Source organism: Haemorhous mexicanus, chromosome 14, assembly GCF_027477595.1.
Source record: "Haemorhous mexicanus isolate bHaeMex1 chromosome 14, bHaeMex1.pri, whole genome shotgun sequence".
NCBI classification, from domain to species: domain Eukaryota; kingdom Metazoa; phylum Chordata; class Aves; order Passeriformes; family Fringillidae; genus Haemorhous; species Haemorhous mexicanus.
Window position 1 is genome coordinate 4,059,665 of NC_082354.1, and position 16,792 is coordinate 4,076,456.

The window sequence follows — 16,792 nt, forward strand, 5'->3', positions numbered from 1 at the left end:
CTTAACATCTAACGCTGCCCCTGGGAGCTGAGTTTGAACCACAGCTCTGTGCCAGCCTGATCCAGAGTGCAGGGACACCTGCAAAACCTACAGGGTGCCCAGAATCCATCTCAGCCCTGAGCCAACCTAAACTCGGGGCTATCCCAGAGCTTCCAGGGCTGTTAAGAACTTAAGAGCCAGGAGATGGGACTCCCATGCCTTGATTTGCCACAGGCTTTCCACAGGATGAGCTTCAGCTCCTGTGTGCTAAGAGGAATTCACAGTGATTCCCTGCACCAGCTTCCAGGCAGGAGGGAGCTGGAAAAACTCCTGGAGAGCTTAAGGAACCTGGAGCCTGTGGCAGAGTGTCCCCCTCATGCAGAAAGCTGACTGTTGGGAAGGATGAAAGTTGGACAAGAAAGTCTCACAGATATGTGTGCTTAGCAGAAAGATTTTTGAAAGCAGAATCTGAAGAAGGAATAGAGATGGAAGCGAGTTTTGATATCGAAGAAAAGAATTGCTGAGCCAGTGTTACTGGGTAACCAAGGAGGCAAAGGGTGTGTTAGTTAGAAGGGGTTTTATGGCTTAGAGCAAAGGATAAACCCAACCCAGACAAGAAGATGTTTTTACCAAGCAGAAAGAGAGCACAGGCAGACAAGCCTGCCCATGTGGCAAGTAGAAGAAAGGTCTCAGAATTTTCCACTGCAAGAAAACTGAAAAACAACTTCTGGCTTGAACTGTGATGTACTGACTGTGAGTGACTGGAGAACAGAAACATGAATTGGGTAATTAGAGTAGTTATGACAGGCTATAGGTAAAAGTTAAGGTATAGATTGGTTCTACTGTATTAGGATGCTCAGCAAAGAAAAGTCTAGAATGCACTGTAACCAAAACCAAAGGGTCTCCAGGCCTGCCTGCAGCTGGAGCTGACAGCTGTGGGCACAGCTCTGTCACCCACAGCCCTGGACTGCTGTAACTCTTGGGTACCATAAGCTGCATTTTGGAGAGCCCCTGGAGTCCCACATCCCTGATTCAGGCTCTTACAGCTGACAGCACCTTCCCTGCCAGCTGGGTCTGTGTGGCTGGGTCAGGACTCACTGCTGTCATGGGCAAAGTGTGACCCAACCTGCACGGCCGAGGAGGAGAGGTGATGGAAATCTCTATAGAAAACATCTCAGAAACTGTAAACAACACATTTCCTACACAGAGATAAGGACGGAGATTAATGTCAGAATTACCCTGGATAATTAGTTTAGCAGGTAATCATTTAAAATCTGGCACATCTGTGAATACATCACTTTGACTGAATTAGGAAATATTTGCAACTGCTACAGTGAAATGGCTTCAGCCATCCCACAGGGAAATCCTGGTGGGAGATTAATTCTCACTTCAAATGGCAGAGATTTGCAAGAGGATTATGTGGCCAGGATGACACATTCACATTGTGATGGGAAGTGAGGCAGGTTTTTTTCCCTCACAGCAGAGCTGAGTGCTGGTTTCTTTGAGTTCGTGTATTCTTTGAGCTTGAGGGCTTGGCCCTCTTAAGTGTGGAGTGTTTGATAGCTGAAACGCTGAGCAGTGCTTGAAAGGAAATGGTGACAAGAACAAGGGTGAGAGAGACAGAAGCTCTCAAAGAGAGGACACTGAAATCCCAACTTGGATAAAAATTCCTGAAGCAGCGAGGTCACGCTGGCAAAGCTAGCGAATGTGGGGTTTGAGCTTATTATAAATGTTACCAAGGAGTTGTCATCTAGGAACACTGCACGAGGCAGCACAGGTCTGGGAGGGTCCTGCACTCACTGCTCAGACTCAGGCAGCTCCCAGAAATGTCTCTCTTGCCCAGGGGCCAGCAGTCACTGGGGGAACACCCCAAACCTGGAGCACACCTGGTGGGGCCACATTCCCAGCCACTGCAGGGACTGATGTCCTGGCTGGCTGTCCCGGGTGCTCCAGGTTTGAACTGGGTACAGAACAGACACTGAAGTGGTTGTTTGGTGCTCAGCACAGGGAGGAGAGTTCGGGGAGCTGTAGCTTTGTGTGAGGATTTTATTGCTTACAGCACTAAGGAGAGCTCTAACCAAGAAAATGGTGGTTTCCTGGCACACAAAGACATTGTCAGTAAAACTGAAGTGTCTCTTTGCTGTATATTTCCAACACAAAACTGCTGCCAGGAGCTCTCATCTGATTTGCTCAGGTTCACAAAACATCAAGGTGAATAATTGAGACAGGCTGCGTTTGCAAACTCTGGGGAATTTTTCAGCAGCAGAACAGAGAAGGGGAGAAAAGACACTTGGAGCTCTGTACAGAGGATCTGGTCTGTCTTTTCAGAGAAGTAATGGTGCTCTTGTTGACTGAGACAACACAAGAAGAAATACAGGTGGGGTGAAGCCAGCATCCACAGGCACACCCAGACCAGCAGGGATTTGTTCAGACCAGCCTCCAAGCTTCCCAAGGGAAAAGCCTTGCTGAGCTTCACAGCCCTCAGCCCTAGGAAAGCCTGTGTAGTCACAGAATACAGAATGGTTTGGGTTGAGATCACCTTTTCCAACCCTCTGCCATGGGCACATCCTTATCCATGAGAGCAGGCTGCTCCAAGCCCTGCCCAGGCTGGCCTGGGACACCTCCAGGGATGAAGTGTCCCATCCAGCTGTTTTAAAAATGAAAGGACAAAAAGTAAAAAAAACCTTCTGCTTTGTGCAGAAAAGCTTTTTAAGCCTTTTCCTTCCTTTCCCAGAAACAAATTTGCTATCCCCAAGGTAGAGATTTGCCTCACCTTCCTATTCAAACAGCATCCAACATCCAGTGCCAAACTGCACCTGCCCAGGATGGGCCCTTTGATGATGTGCTGGAGGAAACTGCTGCCAAGCCCCCACCCCTGATCCCCCTGACACCGGGCCTTTGGTGGGCTCTTGGAGAGGGGAGGGGTGGGTTTAACACAGAATATCACAGAATATGCCGAGCTGGAAGGCAGCACATTCACACCTACTCCTGTGTTGACAAAGAACTCAAAAGATCTGTCTCTACCCAGAATAAGTGTTTGGGCTGTCCTTCAGCTCCTGCCTTGCCCGGAGCTCCCCAGCTGCCTCAGGCAGTGCTGCCAGGTTTAGTTCCTGCTCAGCCCCAGCAGGGCTGAGTAATCCAACCCTGGGCTCATGCAGATCTTCCCCTACAAAATGCTGTAGATGCTCAGAGCAGCAACGTGCAGCTGCCACTGGGCTTTTCCTGCTAGAGAGCAGGGGAGGTTTAGCTTGGATACCAGGAAAAATTCCTTTTCCTAAAGATTTGTCCAGCACTGACACAGCTGCCCAGGGCAGTGGTGTGGTCCCCATCCCTGGAGGGATTTAGAAGGAGGGGAGATGTGGGCCAGGGGTTAGTGGTGGTGGCCTTGGGGAATGGCTGGAGTTGATGATCTTAGAGGGCTTTTCCATGATAATGATTCTATATCCAGGTGAAGCACAGAAAGGGCAGCTCAGGCCCCTTCTCTCCCCCCTCCCTGGTCCCTCTGGGCTCACCTGGCCTGCAGTGCCCATCGTTCCTCTGGTTTCAGCTCAAGCTGCCCAGACCTGGAAAGGTTCAGGTGGAAAGATGGGCATGAGGTGAGGGAGCTTTCAGGTGTGGGCAGGGAGCAGCCAGCCCTGCTTCTGGAAGGGGCTGAGGCAGAGACAAATGAACTAAAAATGAGCAGGAGTTGTTCTTTTTATTTTCTTTTTTTTTTTTTTTTTAAATGGTGGCAGTTATTCCTACTGCTACAAACTGCTTTTTTTTTTTACTACCCAGGACTTAATTTCCAGCAGCATCAACTGGTGATAGTTCACAGCAATGCTGCAGCTCACCTGTTTACGGGGTGTGATGGTGTTTGAGGAAAAAAGGGCATGACAGGCTGCACTTCTGAGCTTCCCTGTGGCTTGCAAAGAGCCCCTGTGGTAAACTGGCAGGGGACAATGATGTTCTGGGCTGGTTCAACCATCTGCAGAGATTAATGTGCACCCGGGCCACCGAGACAGTCGTTCTGAATCCAGGGCTGCACATAATTTGAATACATTACCAAAATGGAGTTCAGCTGCACCTCACTGTCAAAATGTGAGCATATTTTACCCGTGTCAGGGCACTGGAGCATGGCCAGAGAGCCGGTGTAGCAATTTTTTGGGTAGATGTTCAGCAATATTTTATTAAACTCCCTGTCCTACACTTCAGTGCCTGCCTGCCAGAGCTGCAGCCCAGCACCCCTCGCTCAATAAGCTGCTTGTTCCAGCCTCGCTGAAATCTCCTCAGAAAACTGAAGTCCTGCATTGTCCTTTTCTCCCACCTTGTGCCGTTCTCAGCCTGAATCACCGTGGCTTTGGTTTAATCTGGTGTCAGACACCGTTCACGCAAATGCTGAAATGTCACAACCATCAGCTTAGCGCTGCTCTGCAGAGGTAACAACACACACTACACCATTTCTGCTCACTCCACTGGTGCCAGCCGTGTTCAGCACAAATTATTTCCCCCCCTTTTCTGTCTAATGTCAGAATTTCTGCAGAACCTACCAAGCAGTGGCATTTTTTTCAACTTTAAATCTAGCACAAAGCAGCACGAGGTCTGTTTTGGGTCTATGCAGCATCTCTGGCTGCAGGGAGCTGCCTCTGCCATGGTGTTGGAATATGCACTGTGTTACTGGGTTGGCTCCACCATCATTAAAAATTGACTAAATTTTGCTCCCCAAACCCAGCTATTCTGAAGTCTGTGAGGTCAGTCTCTTCCATAACTCAGCATTCCTTTCCTGGGGACTGGATGGACCCCGTGTGTGTCTGTGCAGCTGTGAAAGGATGGTGTTAACTTCCCACCTCCACTTTGGTGGGGTGAAAAACACCAGGGCACAGCAAGCCATCATGGTGATAATATAAATACAAAACCCACCAACCCAAGAGTAAAATGTCTCCTGGCTTCTGTAAGGATAATGCAGAGGCAAGATGTAAAATACAGCACACATAAAATGTGTCATTTCCTTATAAGAGCAGAATTAATGGAGGCTATAAAAAACAAATCAAAAACCACTATGGAAAACCTTTTTCCCAGGGTAGAATATGAGAATTCATTGGATTTAGACATGAGGAACAGCGGTTTGTGATAATAAAAACGCTAGCAAAGAGCAAAATAAGAAATGTGTTTTCTTGCTTCTTGCATTGATGAGCTAATAAGCACAACCTCTTAAGGACAAAGCTGGTCTTTAGCACAGGGAATTCTCCTTGCTGGGTATTGCTCTCCTCTGGCCTCTAGCACAGGGCATTCTCCTTGCTGGGTATTGCTCTCCTCTGGCCTCTAGCACAGGGCATTCTCCTTGCTGGGTATTGCTCTCCTCTGGCCTCTAGCACAGGGCATTCTCCTTGCTGGGTATTGCTCTCCTCTGGCCTCTAGCACAGGGCATTCTCCTTGCTGGGTATTGCTCTCCTCTGGCCTCTAGCACAGGGAATTCTCCTTGCTGGGTATTGCTTTCCTTTGGCCTCTAGCACAGGGAATTCTCCTTGCTGGGTATTGCTTTCCTTTGGCCTCTAGCACAGGGAATTCTCCTTGCTGGGTATTGCTCTCCTCTGGCCTCTAGCACAGGGCATTCTCCTTGCTGGGTATTGCTCTCCTGTGGCCTCTAGCACAGGGAATTCTCCTTGCTGGGTATTGCTCTCCTCTGGCCTCTAGCACAGGGAATTCTCCTTGCTGGGTATTGCTCTCCTTTGGCCTCTAGCACAGGGAATTCTCCTTGCTGGGTATTGCTTTCCTTTGGCCTCTAGCACAGGGAATTCTCCTTGCTGGGTATTGCTCTCCTCTGGCCTCTCCGTGGTTGGTATTTTTTCACTCCAGCTACATTTCACACCAATTTTTTTACGCCCACCCCCAGCGAGGGAGATGTAAGGAGTGACACTGCTGTGCCTGAAGCTGGGGGAATCCCTCACACCTGCCCTGCTCAGCCTGGCTCCAGGAACAGCTGTCTGCAGCTGCTGATGGTCTCTGCCCTCGTCCCACAGGACCACGCGGACATCGAGTGGAAGTTTGCGCGGACGAAGCTCTGGATGAGTTACTTCGACGAAGGCGCCACTCTGCCCCCTCCTTTTAACATCGTCCCCAGCCCCAAGTCTGTCTGGTACCTTTGCAAGTGGATCCACAACCAGCTGTGCCCAGGAGATGACTCTGACAACGAGCAGAAGAGGCACGAAAACCTCAAAACATTCACAGTAAGGAGCTCATGGGTTTGTGCTTGGTTTCTGGAGGGTGTTGGGGATATTCAGGGTCCTGAGGGATCAGCAGGGGGTTGCTGGATCATCACTAGCTGTCTGGGTTTGAAAAACTAGGTGTCTGCTAAGGAAGGCAGGAGCCTCCTGTGAAATGGGAAATGTAAACCCCCTCCCTCCAAATTATTATGATTTTGAAACTAAGAATCTCTCAGGCAAAGATACGGGAATAGGAATAACAGCTCTTTACTAGGAAAACTAAAAATAAAAATGCAGTAGTACAAACAAACAAAAAAAAACCCCACTGCCAGAGTCAGAGCATGTCCTGACCCCCTGTGTGTCAGGGTGGTGGCACAGTCCCATCCCAGGGGGGCTCAGGCTGGTGGCACAGCCCCATCCCAGGGGGGCTCAGGGCGGTGGCACAGTCCCATCCCAGGGGGGCTCAGGGTGGTGGCACAGTCCCATCCCAGGGGGGCTCAGGGTGGTGGCACAGTCCCATCCCAGGGGGGCTCAGGGTGGTGGCACAGTCCCATCCCAGGGGGGCTCAGGGTGGTGGCACAGTCCCATCCCAGGATGGCTCAGGGTGGTGGCACAGTCCCATCCCAGGGGGGCTCAGCCCTCCTGCAGTGCCAGCTGTGGTTCTGCTGGAGCAGGGATCCTGCACAAGGGGGGAGTTTTCCTCTGCAGCTCCAGGGCTGCTGGAGATGGGCCTGCTCTCCCTCTGGGAATGCAGGGCAGGAGAAAGCTGCTCCTCTGGGAATGCAGTGGGCAAAGGCTGCTGGGCTGTTCCCAGGGCAGATTAGATCCAGGTAGGAATGCTTGGCTCCTCCCCTGGGCGGAGCATCTCCCCATGGGATGCTGGAATTTGATCGGCCCTGCAGGGACACTCCCTGGCCATGGACAGCAGAGATCTCCTGGAGGGAGGATGGGCTGTGGGAGAGATAAAACTGCCCAAGGAACAGCAGAGAACTGCCCCAGCTCTGACAGATGGTGATAGAACACACACCCAGCTAACCCTGAGACACTTGCTCAGAGCCATGGGGAGCTCTAAAGGCAGGAGCAGACAGGTGACACCCCTGTGCCTTTCTCTTTCCAGGAACGTCACGCTGACAACCTGATTCAGAATCAACATTACCAGGTAAACTTTTGGGCACATAAAGTTTTTACTTGCTGTTTCTTTCTCTTCCTCATTTTCCAATACTTCAATTCTTGCTTGCTTCCAGCATATATTTTGGTAAGTGTAGGTCCTCTAAGAGGATTTAGCTTATCATGGATTAAAGCATTTCCTCGTTGGAGGTGGATGGTTCAGTAAATCTGTCCTTGCCTTTCAGCCCCTCTGGAATAGTGGAAAACTTGCAGGTATCAGTGTGGCTGCTGAAGTCAAGGTCACATCCCCATTGCCATCAGGCTGTCAGGACATCCTGATTAAAACTATTCCTGCAGCATTTTTACACTCCTGAATTGTTCCTCTCTTGCTCTTTTTTGTAAAGCACCCCTAACTCAGACTGTGGTTGGGATATTCTTTTGTTAGGGACAGCTCGGGAAGGAGGAATGATTCCTTTATTGAATCTTGCTGGTTTGTTTATTCTCAGCCTGTCTGTCATCAAGTACTCATTAAACTCAACCCACAAAAGGATGGAACTTCATTAAAAACACCAGCTTCAGCCCTTGAATTCAGTGGGATGCATTATGCCAGCACGCTGGAAGGAAAAATATTCTCCAAAATGTTAGGCTCTATGTTAGGCTCCACTGCCAAAAGCCATTAGTAATTTGTCTTACTTAAGACATCTCCTGCTTTCTGAAGAGCACTTTTATCAGAAGTTGGTGGTTAACATAATTAGTCACCTCTGACAACTGGCATATGGTGCTTTCTGACTTCACAGCACAGCTTACGGCTGCGGCATTGGGATCTCTGAAAAACCTCCCAGCAAAGCCTTGCTGCTGACACCATCCTCAGCTTGGTGTTGCTCAGACTTGTTTGTGAAGGGGGGAAGATGCAGGGCAGGTTTGGAGTGGTCTCTTCCCTGCACACAGCAGGCACAAACAGCCTGGGTGTGTTTTGGCTGGCACAGATAAATGTGCAAGCTCAAAGCACCAGTTTGCTTCCGTGAAGGCATCAGGGAGGGACATGAGCAGAGCAAAATGGAGCTCATCCAACCAAAAACATGGAGTGTAGCAGACAGGTGACACAGAGGAGGGAGAGTCCCTGGAGAAGTCACTGAGAGTGTGGTTTGGCCCTTCCAGTGCTGCCCACGCGTGGTGCAGCCACCCTGAAAGGAGTTTCTGCCCTTAGGGAACACTCAGGCAGCTGCAGATGTGGTTTGAGGTGAATGTCCATTGACCCATGGGATCCTGGCTGCTCTTCACATTATTTATTGCTCACATGGCCTCCTTGGCTTCAAAGACTTGACAAACCACCTTCAGATGCCAAATTTAGCCCATCACGATACGCAGTGTGCACATGAGATTGGTAATTGTAAAACCTTTCAGCAGCTGAGATTAAAGAGCACATCCAAGAACTGCTTGGAGAGATCACTCTGAGAATTTCTTTCTGCATGACTTACACATCTCCAAGCCCCAGCACGAAACAACTGCTTTGCCTTTAGTTCAAAACTGAGCCTCCATGAGAGGTGGAAGCTGTATCACCCCTTCCCAAGGTTTGCTCTGCTTAAAAGGAAGCATTTTGTTTCTGGTGGTGAGTGGTTTTTAGCCAGCAGAGTCAGGACAGCTGCTGTTGGCAAGAGCTCAGGGAAACGCAGCAAGAGCAGAGTTTGGGCTGAGCTAGCAGTTGAATCACTTGGACTGTTTCCTGTTCCAGGAAGTGATAAGAAATCTTGTGAAAAGATACGTCGCTGCAATGATAAGAACTTCCAAAACCAACGAAGGTTTAACTGAAGAAAACTTCAAGGTAGCTTATTATTCCTCAATAATAATTGGTTTTATTAATTCAAACAGCCACTTGCAGAGTTTGCACTAACCTGTTAAGGTGATTTGTGATGTGTGGAAATAGGACTGTGACTGGAGCTGGGAATGCATCTGATGGGCCTGTGGGGTTTTGTGGGCAGAGTGAGTTAATATTGAGTGTCTTCCTATATGACCATCTCCCAAATGTTAATATACAATGTGCTATGCAGACAAAAGCATTGGAAGAGAGCAGGAGTGAAAGATGTGATTTGAGTCAACATCACATTCCCAGTCCTAATGCAGACAGAGTTGATGAATGGGTTGGGGTTGATGGATATTAAGAACACTCACAAACAAATGTAAATTTGGGCCTATCAGCCAGACACCATTCCTGCCCTATTTCAGCAGTATTCCCTTTTCTGTAACTCTCTTATCTGACTTTTTGAGGTGTGCAGGGAGGGTTGATCATCAGGGCCAGTCCCCAGCCTTTGGAGACAAAAGCCTTGTGAGGTCCCCAGTTCTCAGCACTACCAACACATTTCTGTGTGGCACTGGACGGGGATGTGATGTTCTTGTGTGATTTGGTACCAGCCACTGGCACAGCTGAGGGAATGTGGTCATTCTTTCATGTCAGATAAGGCTGCTGGGGGTAACTCCTGTCTCCTCTTGCCCCAGGAATTAAAACAGGACATCTCGAGCTTTCGCTATGAAGTTCTTGACCTCTTAGGCAACAGGAAGCCCCAGAGGAGAAGTTACTCTACCAGCAGCACAGAGGTGTCCCAAAAGGAGGAGACAAACGAGGACAATGCTGGAGAAAAACCCAGAGCCAAGAGCGTGTCCTTCAATGTAGCCAACAAGAAAAAGGACTTCAACGTGTCTGCCCTGATTAAAACCATGTCTGGCATCAACATGGTGGAGGAGAGGCCGAAAAGCAACGGGATCAGCAAGCGCTCCTTTGTGCGCAACGGGAACAGGGTTCAGAGACTCTCCAGCTCCAAGAAGGAATCCTTCAAGAGGCTGGGGCTGCTCTTCTCCAAGATGAACGGCCACGTCCCCGAGCCCAGCTCAGAACCCATGTACACCATTTCAGACGGGATCATCCAGCCACACTACATGTGGAAAGACATTAAATATTCTCCCATGGACAGAGAGAGGGAAGAGAATTGTTCCAAAAGTGAAATTAACCTCAATGAGGTGGCCTACAGTGGGAACACGAGACTCACGGGACAGAGCAAGGAGTGCCCTGTGGTTTGTACCAGTTCCCTTCACTGTGCTTCCAGTATTTGTTCCTCTAACTCCAAACTTATAGACTCATCAGAGGATGTGTTTGATTCCTGGGGAGAGGCCTGTGACTTGTTTATAAACCAGTGGAAAGATGGGCAGGAGGATCATGTTACCACTCGGCTCTGAGCAAAGCTCTCTTAACTCTCACTGCAAAACTCAGCCAAGTATTGGTAATTGTTTGCTCTCATCTGGTTCAGCATCACTGTTTCCTTTCTGTCCACAGGTGAAAAAAAAGTGTAAGCCTACTTATGTTACAGCCTATTTTATAGCCATCTGCACCTTTTTTAATTTACTTTTTTTTACACTCACTAATGCTAAATGAATGGTTGCACCATTTATAAGGTTGCCATAAACCACAGGAATCCCTTTGGATGCAGTCTTAGTCTCCAAGCCCCACAGACGTGAGGCATGCAGGTGGCTAAGGAAAGGATTTCTCCAGTGCTCCCATCATCATCCCAGCCCAGCTGGGTTTCAGTGCTGCTGCCCAGCACCATTGGCTCTGCATCCTGCTCAGTGTTCCTCATCAACACAAACAGCTGTTCAGCAGGAGGCTGAGAATCACACTGAAAATATTTTTTAAAGGGGTTTTGGCCTATAACAGGTGTTTTTTTGTTTCCTTTAAGCAATATGACTTCTTTTGGTTGTGCTTGTTTTTTCAGGCCACTATATTAATATTGTAAAGTATTACTGAATATGAGACCCCTTTGATCATCCACCTGGATCATGTTTTTGTTGCTAACATATTTGCTTATTTACCTAATTTCCCTTTTGGGGAGCAGAAGGACCTTCCAATTAGGCTGACAGTGGGAGCCAGCACCTGGCCTTGCCTCCAACTCCTGTGTAGATGAACTGAAAAGAAAACAACCCAAAACAACCCAAAACAATCCTGGCTGCTTAAAATACAAACCTCAGAGTAGTTTCTAATAGGCTGAACCAAAACCCAGCTCTAAGCCTTGCCCTTATTTTGCAATTCCTGATTTTACTTCCAGTGCTGCATTCACTTTTTGCTGCCTCTCTGATGGGTGCCAGGGGGAAATCCATCTCCTGAGGGAGGGCATCCTCCCTGGGCCCCTGAGCTGCAGGTCTGAAAGCAGCCTAAGCAAGAGCTGCAGCAGCATGGAACAGCTCTGCAGGTCCTTCTCTGAGGTGTAACAAAAAGGAGTGTGGCAGGAGATGGTCTCTTTTATTTTCTTTTACTTCCCCAGCTGTGGGAGTGTCTGGACAGGGCTTAACACTGTCACTGCTGCTGTCCCAAGGAGCATCAGAGGGGGGGGAAAGCCCCATCAAGGGCAAGGTGGTTGAATTCTTAACAGGGACTTTTAGGGGGCTTTATTTTAATTTTTTAACAATGGGATACTTGGACTTTATTCTGCAGTGTTGCTAAGGAGCACAGATAATTGGCACTCAGCACCACCTCAGAGCTGATCTTGGTCAGCTGCTTCCTTGGAGGGAGCAGGTCCTGCCCAGGAGCTCGGGAATGGCTTCATTCCTGTCCCCATTCCTGTCCCCATTCCTGTCCCCATTCCTGCCCTCCTGCAGGGCTCTGCTCCCTGGAGGGGCTGTGGAGCTCCAGCATTTCCCCAGGGTGGCTGCCAGCAATCCCCTCACCTGGGAACTGGGTTGTGAATTGCCTCTGGAGGAACATAGTGCTGGACAATCCACACCTGCCACTGGAGCAGGTCAGATCCACCAGCAGGGCAGGAGCAGCTCTGCTGGCAGCACGGAGGGTCAGGGGGGTGGGAGATGCTGGAGCACCTGCAGCTGGATGCTCTGCCCGAGTTTTAACCCTGCCTCCCTCCTCTTGTGGGGGAAAACTCCCCTTGTGGGGTTCTTCCTCTGGGCACTCGTGCAGCTTCACCCAGCAGGTGGAGCACAGAGAGAAGAGTGGGTGCTGCAGCAGCTGCTGGGGCAGAGCTGAGGTGCCAGCACCCCAAACCCATGGCAGTGCTCAGGGCAGACCTCTGTGGCTCCAGGGCAGCCCTGGTGCTGGGATAAACCAGCAGAGACTCCAAGCCAATTCTGTATTCCTTGCTTATAGTGACAGCAGTCTTGTTAGCAGCAGGCAGTGTAAAACCCCAAATATTTAAGCCTCTGGATGTGTTAGTTAAGGCAGAGTGAAAGGCATTTCTGTATCAACAGATTTCGGGCTTTCACACTAATTGCAGGGTTAGGGTTGTCTTTGAAAACTGCATTTCCTCTTCCCTCATGGAAAGCTGAGCCAGCTGACATTGGTGGCACACGAGGAGATTTGCAAAACCCGAGGGGGAAGCAGCTTGCTGATCATTCCCTCAGGAGATCAGGCACCCCTGGCTGGGGGAGCAAATCCATGGATGGGGGAGAGCCACGGCAGAACCCACCCAGGCAGTGGTCACAATAAGAGCCCCACAGGTCAGGAAACCAAACTGAGCACATTTCTGCAAAGACAAACATGAGCAGGAGCTGCTGCAGGGGGGTGGATTCGGGTCCTGTGGTGCCTCACCTGACCCACTCTGCAGCCTGGGGACTCTGCTGGACAGAGGGGCCAGAGAATCTTTGTGGCATTTCCTGGGTAAGGAGGAAGAATGAAAACAATTCAAGTACAGTTATGCAGATTATATCAAATTGGGCCAGAAGCTGGGTTTGTGTCCTTGGACAGCAGAAAGGCTTTGAAGTGTGCAGTGAGAACCAGCACCCAGCCCGGTGACACAGCTCACACTCGAATGCATTGCCAGGTACAAACAGCACAAAGAGACAGAATTAACTCAGCAGTGCTGCCCCCAAAAATGCAAAAATCCCTTTCCTGCGGGCAGTGTGAGTCACTATCCCCTGCTGGTGCCGAAAGGGCAGGGCTGGGAGCTGCCCCGTGGCAGTGGATGGCAGATCTGCATCCCCAGGGCTGGGATCGAGGGGGAGATGCTCTCTGGCCCCCTGGCTGGGGCTCCCCTGGGCTTTGTTTCGTGACTGAAATCCTTCCCTGCTCCCAGCTAGCAGCGAGTCTGAGCTGACTCTGGAATCCAACACCAATATTTGATTTGGCTGTGATTAATACACGTGTCCAGGAGTTTGAAAAACTCAAATTGGTCCCCCCAAAAGGCAAAATTCTCTTTGATTGCATCCATGCATCCCTGTTGATAGCAATAGACTTTGGAGCAGCTGGTGAATTATTATTATGCTAAAACAGGAGCTTCAGGGGAGCGGAAATTGAAGTGGGTTCTGAAAAATACATTTGATAAAACAAACCCCACCCAGGTTTTGCTTAATTCACTTGCAGCACAGTATTTGGGACTGCACCAGTGTTTTTCTGCTTTCAGTTGCTCAAAAATGAGAGCATGTTTTAGTGAAAGTTCTTTTCTCCTGCAGAGAAATCAGTGAATGACCCCTGTGCTGTCTCAGCTCAGGGCAGGAGCTGGTGGAACACTTGAGTTTCTCCTGTGGGGAGTCAAACCTTTCCTTGGCTCTGCTGGTTCACACCTGGCCTTTATTCTGTGGGCTTCAAGAAGGACCCTTGGAGTTTGGAGTTAGGAAGAACAGATTTTTCAACCACTTTTCCTTTCTTAGGTCTCTTGCTCTTGAAGTTGCATTTTTTTTCTTCTCGCCTCCCATCCCAGTGGCATTTTCACCTGGCTTTGTAAAACAGCACACCTGGTCATGGAATTAAGGAGTGGTTTGGGTTGGAAGGGACCTTAAAGTTCCTGTTCCAGCCCCCCTGCCACGGGCAGGGCCCCTTCCACAAGGCCAGGTTGCTCCAAGCCCTGTCCTTGGACACTTCCAGGGATGGGGCATCATCACCAATTAAAAAGTTAACAAATAGCACCCAGGGTCAAGAATTTAATAGAGCTGGGAGGTGTTTGTACTCAGGTCAGAGATTACCTAAATTGCTTCAGAAACAAGAAATTAACTGAATTATCAGTGCAGGTTATTTGGATAACTGCATTGGTACACGGCTCACTTGCTGGTAAATATGTAAATACTCCTGTGTTTGTACCCGTGTCCCCTCAGAGGAAGCATGGGCAGGTTCAGAGCCAGGAGGGAGCTCAGCTCCACTCCCTGCTCTGCCTCTGCCTCCCCTGTGACCTTGGGCAAGTCACTCAGCCTCTGGAATGCCTCAGTTTCCCCATCTGTAAAATAGGGATAATAATACTTACCTACCTCGCAGGGGGGGTTAGTTCATAGTTTAGAAGCACTTTCCAGTTCCAAGGCGCTATAGACAGGACGTAGGTGACACTGGTAGCAGCAGTAGGTACTTTTATTTTCTTACAACTAATTCAGGTTAGGATTTAACTGTTATGTCTGTTATGATAATTTTCCATGTAGGAAACTCGCATGGTTTCCCCATGAAGGGAATTTAGGGGACTTCTGCAGTAGACAGAGAGCAGGAGCAGCATACCCTGGAAGCCTAAATTCTGACACCTTTGCTTTTGTGGTTTATGCCTCACCCCAAATGTCACCTTCCTGTCTTTGTGTTCCACCCCTTTCCCCACAGCCCCTGTAACACGATTTTTAGCAGAAACAGCCACTGTAAATATTAAAGAGTATTTAAATAAATATATTAATGTATGACTCTAAACCCTTTGAAAGAGGTTAAAATTGGTTGGTACAACAGGATTCTGAGCACGGTGAGGGGCTCCACAGGCAGCTCAGCACTGGTGCACACCAGGATGTGTATACCAGGGTAGGGCTATAGGGAAATTTCACACCATCACCTCTGTGATCATCACTTCTCACCCCACCACGGGCAAGGAGAGCTCACCTGGGTGTCACAGGAGGGCAGAGGGAGGCTGGGACTGGAGCAGGGTGGCCCTGCTGCCTGCTCTGCTCCAGGAGAGGGGACAGCAGCTCTGGACACCCCCCCAGGCACCAGAGGGTGGCCAGCACTGTGGCTGCTGGGGGAGCCTGGACAGGTGGACACTGTCCCCTGCATCCCTGGGAGGGGCTCCTCCCACAGATTTCTCTGTACAAGGTGTTTTCTCCAGTGTTCACTCTGGAGAAAGGTCTTGGGTTTGAGCAAGAGGAGCTCTAGGAAGGGTCTGGCAGGGCAAGGGCACTCTGAGCTCCCTGCCAGGCACAGGAGCACTGTCCCTGCCCTGGGGACCTGGATGTTACTGACAGTGAGCAGCAGGGTAAGCAAGGATCTGAATCACCTCTGGGGTTTCTAGCACTGGGAGCCCCCCAAGCACTCACTGCTCTCACACCATGACGTGTTTGTCCCCCTTCCTTTCCCTTTGGTGTTGCTCCTTTCCTTTCCAAAGGACCAAAATCCCAAAGAAAAGCGTGTTCCAGTTAACCAGGAGGAGTTCTGTGCTGGCTGAGCTCTCCTTTAACCAGTCAGCTCCTCCTGCAGTGTCCACCCCTGTCCCACGGGCAGACAAAGCTCTGTGCAGCCCCTGAGGCTGATTCCCAAAGGATCAGGACCCCCCTCCCACCTCTGCTGCAATTCTACACACAGAAGGGCAAAAATCCATCAAAACCATCCCAGCCCCCAAGGCTGCCTGGAGTTAATGAGGGTTGGGTTTTAACTGAGACCTCCTGGAGGTGGTTTGGGGATGGGTGCCCTGCAGGGACTCTTTCCCCCAAGGGGCATTTCCAGCCCCCTGGCACAGCAGCTCCAGCTGAGGGAGGGGCCAGGGCTGCTCACACCTTCCCAGGTGTGCTGCCAGCCCCAGGCTCTCTAATTCATGTCATGGTGAAATTAACTGAGTCAGACTGTGGTGGATAATGAATTCACTCTCTGGAGAAGCATCTAAAATAAACTGTCCTCCAACAGAATCTGCAGTTTTCAGTGAATGTGTGACTTGAAACAGCTATAAAGTCACTTCCTCTCTGAACTTTTTTGGAGGAGATAGAGAATACTCTGGGCAAGTCCCATCAGCTTATTTCCTAAACGTTTATATTATGATTAAATTTAATTTTCACACTTCTTTCCCCATTCCAGGCCCTTTTTACAGAAGAGTAATTTCTATACTATTCATGGAACTGCTTCCACCCAGACCAACAACTGCTCTGCAGGCAATTCGTGACCAAGGACCATTGTTCCAAAAAGAAAACATGTTTCATCTAAAGAAGTACACTTAAAAAGCAAAAAGCATTTGATCCTCAACTTCCAAACCTTTGATAGCATTTTGTGCTTCAGGGAAACACTTTGACCTGCTATGGTTTTTTTAAGGTGTGCAAAGCAAAACGAAACCCCCAGGCAGAGCAGCAGCAGAGCTCAAACCACCCACAATTTTACATCTAGTCATTCCTCCCCTACAGAATCCTGCTTGGGGCTGGAAGAGACCCCTGGAGATCCAGTCCCAGCCTCTGTCTCCTGACAGCCCCTTCTCCATCAGTCCCACCCACTGGGACCCCGTGCAGCCTGTCCCCAGCCCTCCTCAGCACAGCCTGCCTTGGGGATTGTTTGGGGGATTGTTTTTCCTTTCCCATCCCATTGGAAGCATTCCCAC

General features: G+C 49.6%; 1 protein-coding gene across 1 annotated transcript in view; it reads left to right on the forward strand.

Annotated features, from left to right (window-relative positions):
- TRPC5 (transient receptor potential cation channel subfamily C member 5) overlaps nucleotides 1-15,174 on the forward strand; it is a 71,084-nt gene extending 55,910 nt beyond the window's left edge. The window contains exons 7-10 of the mRNA XM_059859459.1: nucleotides 5,979-6,185; nucleotides 7,279-7,320; nucleotides 9,001-9,090; nucleotides 9,762-15,174. Coding sequence (XP_059715442.1) covers nucleotides 5,979-6,185; nucleotides 7,279-7,320; nucleotides 9,001-9,090; nucleotides 9,762-10,496 — 1,074 coding nt within the window. The 3' untranslated portion in view covers nucleotides 10,497-15,174. The remainder of the gene's footprint in view (nucleotides 1-5,978; nucleotides 6,186-7,278; nucleotides 7,321-9,000; nucleotides 9,091-9,761) is intronic.
- Nucleotides 15,175-16,792: the final 1,618 nt, after the last annotated feature.